General features: G+C 37.0%; 1 protein-coding gene across 1 annotated transcript in view; it reads right to left on the reverse strand.

Moving 5' to 3' along the window:
- DIPK1A (divergent protein kinase domain 1A) overlaps nucleotides 1-16,103 on the reverse strand; it is a 107,531-nt gene that overhangs the window by 16,749 nt on the left and 74,679 nt on the right. The window contains exon 2 of the mRNA XM_090269737.1: nucleotides 7,634-7,768. Coding sequence (XP_090125863.1) covers nucleotides 7,634-7,768 — 135 coding nt within the window. The remainder of the gene's footprint in view (nucleotides 1-7,633; nucleotides 7,769-16,103) is intronic.

A 16,103-nucleotide genomic window follows, 5' to 3' on the forward strand; every position in this document is an offset into this window, starting at 1 on the left:
ACATACAATGGGATATTGTCCAGCCTTCAAAAGGAAGGAAATTCTGACACAGGCTACAATATGGATAAATTTGAGGATATTATGCTAAGTGAAATAAGCCAGTCATAAAACGACAAATACTGTAAGGCTCCACTGACAAGGTCTCTAAAGTAGTCAAACTCATAGGAACAGAAAGGAGAAGGGTGGATGCTAGGCCCTGTGGGTAGGGGGAATGGGAAGTTGTATAAAGGGTATGGAGTTTCAATTTTGCAAGATGAAAAAGTTATGGAGATTGGTTACACACAATGTGGATATACTTAACACTACTAAACTTTACACTTAAAAATGATTAAGAGGTACTATAGAAAACAGTATACACATTCCTCAAGAAATTAAAAATAGAACCACATATGATCCAACCATTCAACTTGTGGGTATTTATCCAAAGAAAATTAAAACACTAACCTGAAAAAATATATGCATCCCCATGTTCAGTGTAGCATTATTTACAATACCAAAGACCCTGTTTTTTGTTTTGTTTTGTTTGTTTTTACTAAATCTAGCAACACTACTTCCAGTCTTAGTCATGTGCTTCTTGTTTATTTTTCCATATCCTCTTATCTCTGTACCTCCAGATTCTAGCACAGTGCTAGTAAGCACAGAACTAAAGTGACATGGTGTTTTATTACTGGCTTGTTTCTTCTAAACTGGCTTTCACCCTTAGTCTCTTTATTGCTTCTCAGGAATGATGGCAAAGGATTACAATGATACCACTTGTCTCAGAATCACAGTGACCATCACGTGACATGAGTGCAGCATAACACATGAAGGCCACCAGAACTGCTATTATAATAAAACCAGTGAGATTATCCTTAGAATAAAGCTTATGTTAGTTAAGACTTGAAATAAACTTATTCAGTAAATATTTTTCTATAAATTTACAAAGAAAAGATTGGTAACCTAACTCAAGTTGGCAGAAAGGAAGACTATACTTTTCTTCAAAGGAAAAAATTAAGCTTGTACTTTTAAAACAGTGTGTACCAAGTAGATTGGTCCCATATATTTTAAAAATATAAGATAATGGAACAAAATGAACCTCTGCAGTCAAATAATAAATATTCCTGAGCAGATGCAAAGTTAAATGAAGTCATTAGCTATGTATTGCTATCTAACTGGAAACATGGTTATAATAAATATATTAAATTTAGTATATGTTAAACTAGTTGTTTTAGGCAACAAACAATCATCTCTAGAAATTAAATCTTAAAAGAGACTATAATAAAATTTAGAGGCTCTTTCATCTTTTAATGCTTCAATTTTAAAGCACATGCTCACATAACAGTCACAAAGGTTCACCAAAATGGCACTGTGATTCCTCATTAGTACCCAGGGAGAACCTCACTTTGGATCATAGAGGAACATGCCAGAAATATCAATATTAAAGAATGTTGTCCTGAAAAATGTATAGAAGAAAAAGTTTTCTCCCTCTCTCACTTTTTTTTCTTCTTTAAAGAACCCAGCAAACCACGTCAAATTGTGCAAAATACTTTATGATTAAGCTCCAAATAGGACTTGCTTAAATAACGAGTGAATAAGTGATTTCTATGATCAGAGAAAATGTACTGTACAGTGAGTTATATTGTATAACATTCTAATTAGGTTGGTGAGAGAGAGGGAGAGAGAGAGAAAGAAGCACAATTGCATAAAGAAATGAATCCTCTCAAGCACATCTAATTAGCATTAGTCAGTTTTAGAGAGCTGCCTGTAAACAACTTCTACAGGTTAGCCTTGGATTCGCAGGGTGTACCACCCCTACTCCATTTCCCTTCTCAGAAGTTTTAAAAGCCTGTTATACATTTCACTAGAATCAAGTTCTAAGTAACAGATATGACAGTAGGAAGTTTCATACTTTTACTAAAACTGAAAATAAGAAATTTGAATTCAAATTGCAAATCAATGGACAATGTGCAAAATTAATCCCAGTTATCGCTCCCAGCTTCCTAGAAACTTAAATAAATTGAGAATCCTCTTAACCTTATAATATCCAGTGATTAGAGAAAACATCTTATGGAAATTATAGTAATATTCTATAGTGATGACCAATGTTGAAATTATAATAGACTTGATTACTAAAAGAGGCTAATACATGTAGTTTATAATTTATATGAAATACATACCTGATTTGTTCAACACTTTGTTTTTTAAATTTACAATAAAAGGACAAAAGAGGAAAATACATTAATTTACAGGCAGCCAAAAGGCTCAGTGACCGAGCTGTAGTTCAGGGGCTAGTAATGCATGGTTCTGGGAATTCTCAGCTTCTTGTTCTTTGGGATAAAAGTGTTCAGGCAAACTGGGCTTGTAATTAAAAAGAGAAAGATGCTCCTTAGCATCTTTCTAAATCCCTTCTATTCTATAAGGCCCTGCAGAAGTTCTATCTCCTCTAAATAGCCTTTCTCCACTATTCTCCACTATTCTACCCACGATGATCTCTCTAGTCATTGAAGCCTTCTTCCTATACATTTTTTTGTAGTACAGCTATTTATAGTATTAACAGAATAATTTTAGCCTGATGTGTTGGTCTTTGGATGTGTCACCTTGGCTACCCTGAAGCCCCCAGTTAATAAAGCAAACAACAATCTAGGTATTGCTGTGAAGGTTTTGTAGATGTGATGAAAGTACATAAGCAATTGACTTTGAAGAGAGTTTATCCTAGATAGATTGTGCTGGCCTGATTCAATTAGTTGAAGGGCCTTAAGGAAACTGTTCCGGCCTCCCTGATGAAGAAATTCTATCCGTGGACATCAGCCTCAGCCCAGGCCCAGACGCTCCAGACCGCCTTTCTGGACAGCCTATCCTATAGATTTTAGACTTGCTTAGCCAGCCCCCACAACTGCGTAAGCCAATTCCTGGTAATAAGTCTCTCTTTTTTAAAAAATGGAAATATAATTGACATATAACATTATTTTAGTTCCGGGTGTACATTGTAGTAATCTGATATCTGTATATACAAATAAATTTGATATTTGTATATACAGATGCTCCTTGACTTACAACAGTGTTACATCCCAATAAGCCCATTGTAAATTGAAACTATCATTAAATCTAAAATGTATTTAATACACCTAATCTAAAGAACATCATAGCTTAGCCTTGCATACATTACATGTGCTCAGAACACTTATATTAGCCTAGAGTTGGGAAAAATCATCTAACAAAAAGCCAGTAAGGTGTTGAATATCTCGTAATTTATGATGTGCATTGTTTTCACAATCATAATGTTGAAAAATCATAAGCTGAACCATCATAAGTTAGGGAGCATCTATATTGTGAAATAACCACCACAATAACTCTAGTTAACTTCCATCATCATACAGTTACATTTTTTTTTCTTGTGATAACTTTGAAACCTACTCTTATGGCAACTTTCAAATATACAATACAGTATTATTGATCTTTTAATACATGAACTCACCTTATCCTTACAACCATTTGATGAGACATATAGTATTATTCACCTCATTTTACAGAAGCTAAATAACTTGCCCAGGCATATACAGCTAAGGAACAGCAAAGGTAGAACTCAAACCTGAAGCTCTTATTCCAATGCTTCCGCTCTTAAACACTACAATAGATATGACCCCTCACACACATATGGAAAGAGAGGGGAAAAGACAGAGACAGGTATACAGAGAAGAAAGCTATGTAAGATGTGATAGACTACAATTTTTAAACATAAGTGAACTATTTACCACACTCTGTTGATCACCTGTCATTCCTAACTCCTAAACAATGATCTCACTTTGGAGTCAAAGTCCTGAATGAGACAGCCACAGTAATTCCCTAGAGACTTTAATTTCTCTTTAATAGATAAGAAATAACTCTAGTATAATTTAATGTTTATTTTCCTAAAACTTGAAAATGATGAAAATGTTTTCTAAGTCTAAAATATATCTTTTCCCTAAGGCTGGCTTTTAAAAAATTATTGCTTTTCTGCATTTGGGAATTATGTTCATATTACCAAAACTGGTAGTAGTACTAAGATCAGTAATACTAAGATAGTACTAATATCATATAGGTATTATTTGATTAGAACTAAGAAGCAGAAAAAAATATTTTAAAGTATATATTAAAGCTTCAAAAAGCTAACAAGATATTACTTAATCAAGACCTGGGAGAGGATAAGATTTGAGAGAGACGAACCCAGATTTTGTGGCTGCAACTGCCTTCAGATATGACCTGAAATACAGAGTCTTATGGAAGATAAAAATCTAGTTCAGTGACTACCAAGGATGGGATCTTAGTACACCATGCTTTGGGCTGAGACCCTGAAGGGCTGAACCCCAGGGGTAAAAGTGAAACTAAAAGAACTTCAGAGAAGTAAGCTGACTCACAGCCTCTTCTTTCCTGGGGGACTTTGCTAATACTGGGCATGAACAGAGAGGTCTGAGACCCAGTACTATATACTACAAGAGAGCTGCTGTGGGGACAAGAAACCAGCAAGCTTTCATAGGAAACTAAGGGAGCCTCAAACATACAGCCAGTTATCCTGTTGGGATATGTGCCAAATCCTGAGGCTTTACAGAATGCGAGGCTAAAAATCTCATTGGAAAGCCTTTGAAAAGCAGAGCAGACGTTTTGGCAGCCTCACAAGATACAGACTAGAGTTATGAACCTGCCAGAGGGAGAAACCCCGATAAATTCCCAGGCTTTCAGTTAAAGTCTCTAGAGGGCTATGTTCTTGGAATGAAGATGAGCCAAAAATAGCTTGAGCTTTACCAGAGGTGCAACCCAGCCTCTTGTCCAAAGAGTGCATGATGGGGTTAAGATGACCAGAGACCATTATAACTGCCTACTAGAGGGAAGGGAAACTATCTGGAAGCATTATGTAAAAAATTGCAGGCATGCCAAAAGACAAAACGACAGGACCAAAAATGCGATAAACATGGACAACAGAAACAGATCCAGATATTGGAGTCATCCAAAAAGGATTTTAAAACAACTACGTTCATGTTCAAGTAAACAACGAAAAAAGAAGAGAAAAATAAATAAAACAATGGATAATTTCAATAGAGAATTGAAATAAATTTAATAGAATTAGGAAGACAAGATGGCAGTCCCTTAAAAAGTTAAATACAGAATTACCATCTGATTCAGCAATTCTACTTCTAGGTATATACCCAAAAGAATTGAAGGCAGGGACTCAAACACCAATGTTCATAGCAGCATTATTTACAATAGCCAAAAGGTAGAAACTATTCTATGGCTCACGTTTGAACAACACAAATTTAAACTGCACAAGTTCACTTACATGTGATTTTTTAAAAAAGCTTTCATTGCCCTGGCAGGATGGCTCAGTTGGTTGGAGCATTGCCCAATACAGTAAATGGCTGTGGGTTCCATTCCCAGTCAGGGCACATACCTATTTACTGGGTCAGTGTGCATACGGGAGGTAACCATTCAATGTTTCTCTCTCCCCCTCTCTCCTTTCCTCTCTATAATCAATAAACATATCCTCAGGTGAGGATTTTTTTTAAAAGCTTTCATTTATACTTTAAAAAAATTTTTTTCTGCTTGCTTATAGTTCTAATCAAACAATTCCTGTGTAATATTAGTACGTACTATCTTAGTACTATTAGTTTTGGTAAGTTTTAAAAACATACTTTCCAAATGCAGAGTGACTATGTTTCTTTTTTAAGCTAGCCTTAGAGGAAAGATATGTTTCAGGCTCAGAAAATTTTTCCATCATTTTCGAGTTTTATTAATATAAGTATTAAATTATCTAGAATTATATTCTGCTTCTATTTCTTATCAATTAAAGCAAAATTAAAGGAAAATAATGAGATACCATAGCCCACTCATAAGAGAATATGTACCAACATACGCCTTACATTTTGAAGTTTATTGTGTTAATGTAAGGTAAAAGCATATCTGTTTCATCTGGCTTAATTTGTTAGAACAACTATTCTAATAAATGATGATGTTAGTATGTCTTCCAGGGAGGGCTGTGGAAAGCACAGATTTTCTTCTTAATCAAGTACACTTGCTTTCTCTGGAGACGCATAATCCACATCAGCATATTAAAGATCTTGAGAAGTCCTCAGTTAAGTCAGTTATTTATCTTTGTTTAATCCTCTGTTTTCAAATATATCTGGCCATGGAAATCCTGTATCCATGAAAAACCTTTTAATGTGCTCCTAGGCACCTAGTTTGAGAAAGGTGGTCTAGAAGAAGGGAAATAAGCATTTCAAATAGTTTTGGTTATTTATATGTTATTATATTTAATAGCATAACTTCTGCTTCTTCATTGAAGGTAAGCTTTATAGGGTTTGGTTATTTTTTAGCTTTATTAAACTTTAGCTTTCTTTATCAGTCTTTTCTGACACAGGGTAGCAGAGAGAGTATGAACTTTATACAGAGACAGAATCAGGATCAAATTCTGGCTCCACCATCACAGGCAAATTCTTCTCTCTCTGAGTCACATTTGTTTATTTGAAAGGACGGACTTTCATAGTATTATATTAAGTATTAATGGCCATGTAAAAGTACCCAGTACATTGCCTGGCCCTGGAGGTTCCTCCTACATTAAAATTCATCAAGGATCTGTATGACCAATTGGAATGGACATAAGATTGATATCTTTAAACCTTGATCTGGGCTCTCCTTTGCTAATTAATTTCCCTGCTTCTTATACTTCTTGTATTATTTAGTAATTCCTCCCTTGCCTAGTTAAGAGGTTGTAATATTCCTGAAGAATAATTTTTTTAAAAAATCCTGACTCATAGAGCACCTAAAGTTAAATTGATTTTTATTTTCTTAGGATTTTGGAAAGGTCAGGTCTCCCTGTCTTATGTTCCTGTGATACTTCTCATTGTAATATTTAACTTTCCTACTGTAATTATTCATTTTCTTCCCTCCTATAAGTGTGTAACATTGGGATGTCTTGCTCTCTGCTCTATGCACACACCTAGCACCACTGGCGTGGGTTAAGAGTAGCCACTCAATAATTATAGAACCTTTAACAAGTTATAATAATTGGAATTCAACAATCATTGTTATCAAAAAGATAATTCTCAGAAGAAATGTTTAAATATTATTTACAGCAGAATACATTAGCAGAAAACAAGGCATTAAATTTACTTATTCTCAAACATTTAAAATACAAGTGCTATGGAACCAATAATTACTACTAGAAATCTTAGACTGATAGAGTGATCTTCCTAAGATACAGCCAAACATTGGGATAGAAATGAAATAATAAGAGAACTTATATGCTTTTTAGATAAATTTCTGATATTCAAGAATGACTCCATTTATTCATAAGATGCGTTCTGGAAAGGTTGCCTGTACATAACAATCCCATCTGATTAAACTAAATTTAAAGTATGTTTGAAAAATAAAAATGCCTCTTTGTAATAAAAATGTTCTCACACTAATCTATATTATATATTTAGACTTCTGAATATTGGATTTTCAAAGTGGGGCAGACTCCTACTAACTTGTTTATATCAAAATGCTAAGAAGCACAACTTTAAGGTCAAATTAACTGTTACTTTTTGAAAATATTAAATATGTAAATAGTAAATATAATGTGTTATCAATATAACTTATTAATCTAAGTTTTGCCATATACCAGAAAATATAAAATACTTACTATTATTTTCTTACAGTCCTTTCCTCTGCATAGTTCTGTATAGGTGGAGTACTGCACATATATAATCCAGCTTCCAACAAAAACCGCCAACCAGGAAAAGAAAAGGTATTTCATCCGCACATATGAGAAGCGAGCCTGTGAGTAAAAGAGCACATAACAATCATTCATTCAGCACCAAGTCAGCATTCACTGTCCTAGAACGTGATTTTCCCCCCTCTTGGAAGAACTCAATATATATTCTAGGCTTTCATATGGCAATTCTCCTAGAACAAAGTGTACTTTCACTGAGTTCAAACAGTACTGGTCTTAGAAAAGGAAGCTCCTTGGTCCTGCCAAGGAAAAGGGGAACAAAATACCCTTTAAAATGTATAACCTTCCAAATACCACCATCACTGAAAGCTATTTATTAAGCACAAGCACGTGTACCACACTACCCTGGACACCCTGTAAGATCAGGTAAAGAGAGACACAATTTCTATTTACTACAAACTTACAGAAGACTGTTTCCAATAAGAATCTTGAAGTTCTGTATGGATAATTATGATAAAAATAACTATATTTAAAAAAAATAAGAACAAGAATTTGGCTAGTTGCCCAATACCTCATAGTGAGGTACAACCAGAATAAGAAACCAAACTCCGAGTTCCCTGTTGTATTCACTAGTGCCTTATGTTCCTTCTATTTGATCAACCAAATGCTTCACCTGATAGATATTCTGCGAAGTTGAGAATGTTAAACTATTAAAGGAGAAATGATTGGAGAAGAAAGGTTAAGATATACAAAGAATACATCATCACTCCTTGCAAGTCAGCTTGTAAAGCTGTATAATAGGATCCTCTTTGCATTGTTTTGCTCCCAGTGCTCTAGTATCTGTTACTTGGGCTGGTTGGTACTTTTCTCCATCAACCTGTCAACAAAAGATTGCTGCCACCAATCTAGTGCCAACAGGTGTCCCCATCTGGGGTGCAGTAAAAGGGGAAACTTTATTCAGGTATTTTGCAAACCAGGGAAACACAGCAACCAGTGGAAATCAAAAGTACATGCCCCACTCTCCACAAAAGGATAGCTGGCTTATATAGACAATGTGCTTGCCCTGGTCCTGGACTGGTCCATTTTAATGCAAAGCGGAAATCCAAATTTGCAGTTGATTGGTTCAAACAGCACTGTCCTCATTGGTTGTTATGGAGCTGCTCAGATTAGTCAGTAAAGATGCAAATGAAGATATAGCTGTGTAGCTCCAATTGGATGGGGCAGGTCTCAGCCCATTGGTTAAAATACGATTCCAGGAACTTCTTTGTTAGGTACAGCTCAGGTAGCAGGAACTCAGTGCAAGAGGCTGGCAGCTCAGCCTGAGGCTTTTCCCTGATATGCGGTGTAAGAGGCCTCTATAAACAATAGCTGCTAGACTCCAATGATAAACGTGGGCCCCGTTAACGACAAGGGGCCCTTTTTGACAGCCATATTCTTTCTTGGAGTCAACAAACCACCTATCAAGCAGTTTAATCTTCAAAAGTGTTAGCTGGTCAAGATAATTTAACATTTCTTTTTTTAGTCTGGAGTTCCAATGGTCTGGTTTTATAAACAGTAGAATTTAGGACTATGGAAAGAACTGAGCAGAAAAAATTAAAGATGTGTAAACAAACAATGAAAAGGTAGTTTTGCTTTTAAAATCACAAGCCAGTTTCTTATGCTGGGCAACAGTAGGACCCTGTGAGCACTGTGAACATACAATGAAAGCAGAAAGAGATGAAAAAGATATAAAAGCGCACCTCCAGAAGACACTGAGTGAAAACGAAAAAAGAGACAGGAACTGAATTCTGTTAGCCCTATGTGTGGTTTAGATATCAGTCTTTGTGAAGTTAAATTATGGTTAACCCCATTACAAAAAGCTTAAGTGCAACAAATTCACAGTTAAATAATAGGTCTTTAAGCTTTATTATTTTAATTTTATTAAAATATAAAAATGTCTTTAATGCGAGGTATTTTTGTATAGTCTAAATAAATCCAGTAAAAAGAAAATTCAGACAATTCCAAATTAAATCACATAAATGACAATGGGGGTATATATCAAGGGGTTTGTTTGAAAGACATTTAAAATTACTTGACCCTGAAATAAGCCAGTCAGAGTAAGACAAGTACCATATGATTTCACTAATATGTGGAATCTAATGATCAGAATGAACTAACAAGCAAAACAGTGACAGATTCATGAAAGAGAGCAGGCTGACAGCTGTAGAGGTGGAGGGGTGGGCAGAGGGATGGAGAGACTGAGCAAAAAGAGAGAGAGAAATTCACAGACACAGACAATAGAGTAGTGACTGCTGTTGTTGGGGAGAAGGTTGGGGAATAGGTGGAAGAGGTATAGGGAGGATAAATGGTGATGGAATAAGACTTGACTTGGGGTGGCGAACACACAACACAGTGTACAGATGATGTATCATAAAATTGTGCACCTGAAACCTGTATAATTTTGTTATTCAGTGTCACCCCAATAAATTCAATATAAAGGAAAAAAGATGGCCCTAATAAGAGGTCTGGTCATCAGCTAGAAATGGATATGTAATAGTATTATGACGCTTAAATATGATTAAATGACACAATACCTGTAAAATATAAGTACATTCCTAGGCACACAGAAAAATACTCAATAAATGTTAGTTAAATCAATATGCAAGGCACTAAGCAAAAAGCCAATAATGCTGCCATTATTCTTTTTGAACTTGCCAAGAAGAAAACTGAATCTGAATCTGATCAAACCTTTAGCTCCAACTACCAGTTTACAGGAAATACAAGAGACAGAGGAACCTAAGTGACACTTAAGTAAGGGACACTATTAGGATACAATCAGCAAACTCTAGGCTGTGGGAAACGCTGCAACACACAACCCAGTTTCTTCAAGAAGTAAAGTATAAGGGGGGGGGGAGATAAATAGAGGATGGGGAAAATTAGTGATTAAAAATATTTAAGAAATAAATCAAATAATGACAATATGTGGTGGATTTTTAAAAAATATGCAGACCTTTTTTGCGTCCTGGTTCAAATAAAAATATGTGTGTGGGGGGGTGGCATTTATGAGATAACTGAAAATTTGAAGACTGACATGGTACCTGGTGATATTAAGGAATTATCTTATTATTTTATTCAACAGGTATGCTAAGGATCTGTGGCAATGTTTGAAGAAAAGAGCCCTAATCTTTTAAAGATAGATATTGAAATACTTATCAAAGAATTGATATATTGAAATTTGCTTCAAAATAATATGAGAAGGGAAAGGTATGGGGAGCATGATTGAAACAAGATTGGTCATGAGTTGATAACTGTTCAAGCTGGGTGATGGGTACACCCCTTCTTTTTGTATATTTTTTGTCTCCTGATTTAAAAATCTTTATATTGTACAATAAGACAGACTGCTACACCAAGACACCCTCTTCCCACACATTCATTCAGCAATTATTTATTGATTGTCTACTGTGTGCCAAGTATTGTGTTAGGTACTTTCAGTACATCTCCAGTTAGGGACAAACACATAATAAATCTACCACAAAAGAACCATTAAAATAGTTAAAAAGTGTAACTTTTTTGTTGTTCTTAGAGAGAGGGGAAGGGAGGGAGAAAGAGAGGGAGAGGAACATCAATGTGTGGTTGTCTTTCGCGCACCTCCAACTGGGGACCTGGCCTGCAACCCAGGCATGTGCCCTGACTGGGAATCGAACCAGCAACCCTTTGATTCACAGGCCAGTGCTCAACCCACTGACCTACACCAGCCAGAGCTAAAAGTGTAACTTGAAAGACCATAGCATGACATAATTTTACTTTTAAGTCTAATATTAAATTAATGTTTTTCACGATTTTTTTTTGTTGTTGTTGAGACAAGGTTTTAAAACAAGCTTACTCTCAACTCATTTAGTAACAGAATCAGGGAAGACCTGACACTATATTCTTTTTTCCTCTTCCTGCTTTGTTCCACAGCAGGAATAAGTCACAACACAAACTCTTCTGGAGAGTAGGGTTCTCACCCAGTGTTCAAGATTTGGTCGTAGTTTACCTTCTTCTGGACACCCACTTCAAAAAATCTAGTGATGTCAACTGCACTTTAGATTCTCCATCAGTAACTTTTATTTAGGTTTTCATACAAATGTTCAATAAAACTACCATAAAGTGCTTTCTAATGCATAATAAGTTAATAGATATTGGAAACTAAGGCTTTTGTAAATTTCTCCCTCCTGCATATCCAATTTAATAAATTGAAATAATTTTTCTTTTCTATATAACTCAAATAGCTACATTTAAATTTTTCCTCTGGCATATGTTTAAACTGAAAAACATCTTGTAAATTGGCTGGCCTGCTGAGTGCTCGTCATGATGCAGAATGCCAAAAATTTTGGAGAGGAAGTTCAATTAATGATGTTCCCAGCAGGGCACTGGGGATCACCTGTTGTAGACATAATGACAAAAGGAGTGAAACACATTTTTACTCCAGCATGCCATGGAAAACTACTGTGATTTTTGGTGTAACACAAAATAGTACAAGGACCTTCACATGTCCTCTTAATATCTACAGATCCTGCTACTTCATATTTAAAATAGTGATTGAAGAAAAACAGCCGTAAATGACATGTGTAACTATTAACTAATTTTATTGCCCTGTGTGGCACTCACAAAAATGTTCCCAGTGGTCTGTTCTGTACCAATTACCTAGACAATCTTGTCTTTGATTATGAAATGTAGTTACTGTTTATGACCATTTTATTTATGTTGAACTATTGAATTATACAAAATACTGTCTAGCAACATTTCTATGCTGTTGATTTTGTGCCTAGCTACTGATTTTACACTGTTTTATTCCAAATTATGATCCTGAAAAGCATGATAAGAATTTTAGTAGATATACTATGGCAGTGATTCTCAACAGGAGTAAATTTTGTCTCCCAGGGAACTCCTGGCAATGGCTGGAGATAATGTTTGTTTCACAATTGGGGAGTGCTACTGGAATCTTGTAGGTACAGGACAGAGATGTTGCTACAATGCACAGAAAAGTCAGCTCATCGTCACCACCACCACCACCACCACCACCACCACCACCACCACCATCAACAACAAAGAATTACCTGGCCCAAATGTCAATAGTGGTAAGGTTGAGAAACCTTGTATTATGGTTCATGATAAAATGAAAACAAAAATTATGGGGTTGAAAGAATCAAATTTACATGATACTATCATTTTATTTGAAATTAGTGTCTGAAGCATAATACTGTTAATTATAAAAATAAACATCTGTCTAGAAATAACCATTAGAAGACATGATTTTTCTATTACAGTTGTCCTACTTTTCCCCCCATTGTTCTCACCCTCACCCCACCAACCCCTTCTCCCTCAGTCCATGCCCACCCCGTTGTCCATGTCCATAGATCATTCATACTAGTTCCTTGAGAAGTCATTCTTTATAACTGGAGGAAATGAGTAGCAATATCTTATTACGATAAAGAAAAATTACTGGAGATGGAAAAGATATAAATGATGAAACTAATGTGATGCAGAATGAGGGTACCCTGAAAATAGGAGAAAACCCCCACAATCCTTAATTGGAGAAAGGGAAGAGTAGATGGTGCAGCATTTAAAATATGTTGCATAACAAATGGCAAGTTAATAGCCCTGCCTCCATGCAAGGAAGAGGGCTGCCACTTATGGTGAAGAGGGGAATTGTGTACTTGACTGTGAGAACATCCAGGGACTCCTGACATAGTCAGGATATAGCGCCTGCATAAGAGGCAGGGGGTGATGCCCACCTCGGATGTCACTGGGAACTTTTGCCCTGACTAAAGATGGCAGCCAAAGGAAAATAAAAGATACTGGGAAACTGGCAAAAGGGCAGAAGCTAACACACCATAGGAAGGGCGAGATATGAGATCATGCAGGAAGTTCCAGGCCGAGTATTTAAATGAGGACGGCCTGAAAGAGAAGGGTGTCTGCCACAAGGTCTGGAGTGTAAGAGAGGAAGTCCACCAGGAGTCAGGGCCAAGCCACGTAGTCTGGAGTAAGAGGGGGAAAGAATGCTGTTTGGAAAAAGAGAGAGAGTCTGGAACTCAGAAGTGAGTTGCCAGAGCTGACAGTGCAGTGGTGGGGTACCTGCCCAGCTATCCAGATTCAAGTCTGCTTGGAGAAGACAGCAGCAGAGCTGACAGAGCTGCATGGGACCTGCCCAGCCACCCAGATTTGTAAGAGACGCTTGGAGCTGAACTGTGACCAGAAATACTGAGCTGCAGACTTCTGCTGGTCTGAAAGACGGTACCTCTGAGTGGCATATTCTGAAATTATTTGCCTGTTTTGGCAAAGGAGCCAGGACTATGTGTTTTTGGGTAGTGGTAAAGGGAGTTGGACTTAACAAGAGAAATCTGCCATTATTCTAAATCTATATAACCTTTAAATAAACAACTCCCTTTCCTTTTCACCAAATTCTTTCATTGGGAATCATGGTTCTTGGTGGCAGGCTGCTGTTCCAGAATAGCATTGGTAGAGTTCTGTAACAAAACAAACTTTCTTTACCAATTCCACTCTAGAAAACAGGAACACTTCTTCATTTTTTTTATATCATTTGATCTCACTGAGATAACTTTTTTATTTCAAAACAAATCTGAAAAGCTTTAGTTTTGTTAAATAATTTTACAATAAATTTCAGAAATAGGCATAAAGGGACAACACATCAAAATTTAAGACTATTATTTATCTATTTCATATTCAATATCTTTCATAAACATATAAAGCACAAGGTCCCATTTATTCTACCCCTAAATTCTCCCTACATAGAAGTTCTTAACTTTGAGTAGGGAAGGAAAATACCCATCATATTTCTACTCTTACCCACAAATAGTTTACTTAACATATTGAGTGGTTTTTAAACATATTTTATTGATTATGCTATTACAGTTGTCCAAATTTTCCCATTTTGTCCCCTTCTGCCCACTACCCCTATTCCCACCTGCAATTCCATCCTTAGTTCATGTTCATAGGTCAATCATATAAGTTCTTTGGCTTCACATTTCCTATACTGTTCTTAATATTTCCTTGTCTATTTTGTATCTACCAATTCTGCTTCTTAATCCCTGTACCTTTTCCTCCATTCTCCCCCTTCCCCCTCCCAACTGATAACCCTCCAAATGAACTCCATATCTATGATTCTGTTCCTGTTCTGGTTGTTTGCTTGAGGTGTCTCTCTTTTTTTTTTTAGATTCAGTTGTTGATAGTTGTGAATTTGTTGCCATTTTAATGTTCATAGTTTTCATCTTCTTTTTCTAAAATAAGTTCCTTTTACATTTCATATAATAGTGGCTTGGTGATGATGAACTCCTTTAGCACTTCATCTGCCCTTCCATTCCAAATGATAGCCTTGCTGGATAGAGTAGTCCTGGTTGCAGGTTGCCTTTCATCACATTGAATACTGCTTGCCAGTCCCTTCCTGCCTGCAAAGTGTCCTCTGAGAAATCAGCTGATAGTCCTATAGGCAACCCCCTGTAGGCAACTCTTCGACTCTCTCTTGCTGCCCCCAGGACTCTCTTTATCTTTTACCTTTGCATCTCAGTCACGATGCATCCCGGTGTGGTCCCTTCTGGGTCCAGCTTGCCCAGGACCCTCCATCCTTCCCAGACCTGTATGTCCATCTCCTTCACAAAATTTGGGAAGTTGTCCTCATTTTTTTCAATTCTTGCTTCCTCCTTCTGCACTGGTTGACTGTTTTTTTTCCTCCTTATGTTCCAAATCATTGATTTGAACCCCGGTTTCCTTCCCTTCACCATTGGTTTTGTGTAGATTTTCCTCCATTTCACTTAGCATAGCCTTCACTTCTCTTATGCGTTTGCCGTACTCAAGCACATCTGTCAAGCCTGTGAGCATCTTTATCACCATTGTTTTGAATTCTGCACCTGTTAGGTTGCCTATCTCCTCATCTGTTAGACTGGCTATCTCCTCATCACTTAGCTCTCCCACTGGAACCTTGATCCATTCCCCCTTTTGGGACATACTTCTCTGTCTCCTCACTCTGACAGGCTCCTGTGTTTGTCTGCCTCCACGTCCCAGGTAAAGCTGTCGCTTCTGTTACATTGTAAGAAGTGGAGCCTTAGGGATTCGTCAGTACAGGGTGACCTGTTTCACCACATTGTGGCGCTGTATGTTGGGGAGGGGTCTGAGAGGAACCTCTCCCACTTCTGTACTGGACTGGCACCCTTCCAGCTGCTGCTCTGGCCATCATTACCAGAGTGGGTGGGTCTACGGACATTCTAGGACCGTGGGGGCCCTTTAAACAAGCAGATTCTGCTGAGAGACTGGCAGTTTCTGCCTCCACCCCAACCCTCACTGGTCTGCACAGTCAGAAGCAATGAGGCTTGATTTTCCTTGGTGCTGGGACTGTGAGCTGCTAGATCTAGTGAGGAGCTGGGAATGCTCCCCAGGTGTCCCTCCTGACTTTAAAACGTGTGAC

This window comes from Furipterus horrens, unplaced genomic scaffold (genome assembly GCF_987537825.1).
Source record: "Furipterus horrens unplaced genomic scaffold, mFurHor1.1.pri manual_scaffold_3, whole genome shotgun sequence".
NCBI lineage: Eukaryota > Metazoa > Chordata > Mammalia > Chiroptera > Furipteridae > Furipterus > Furipterus horrens.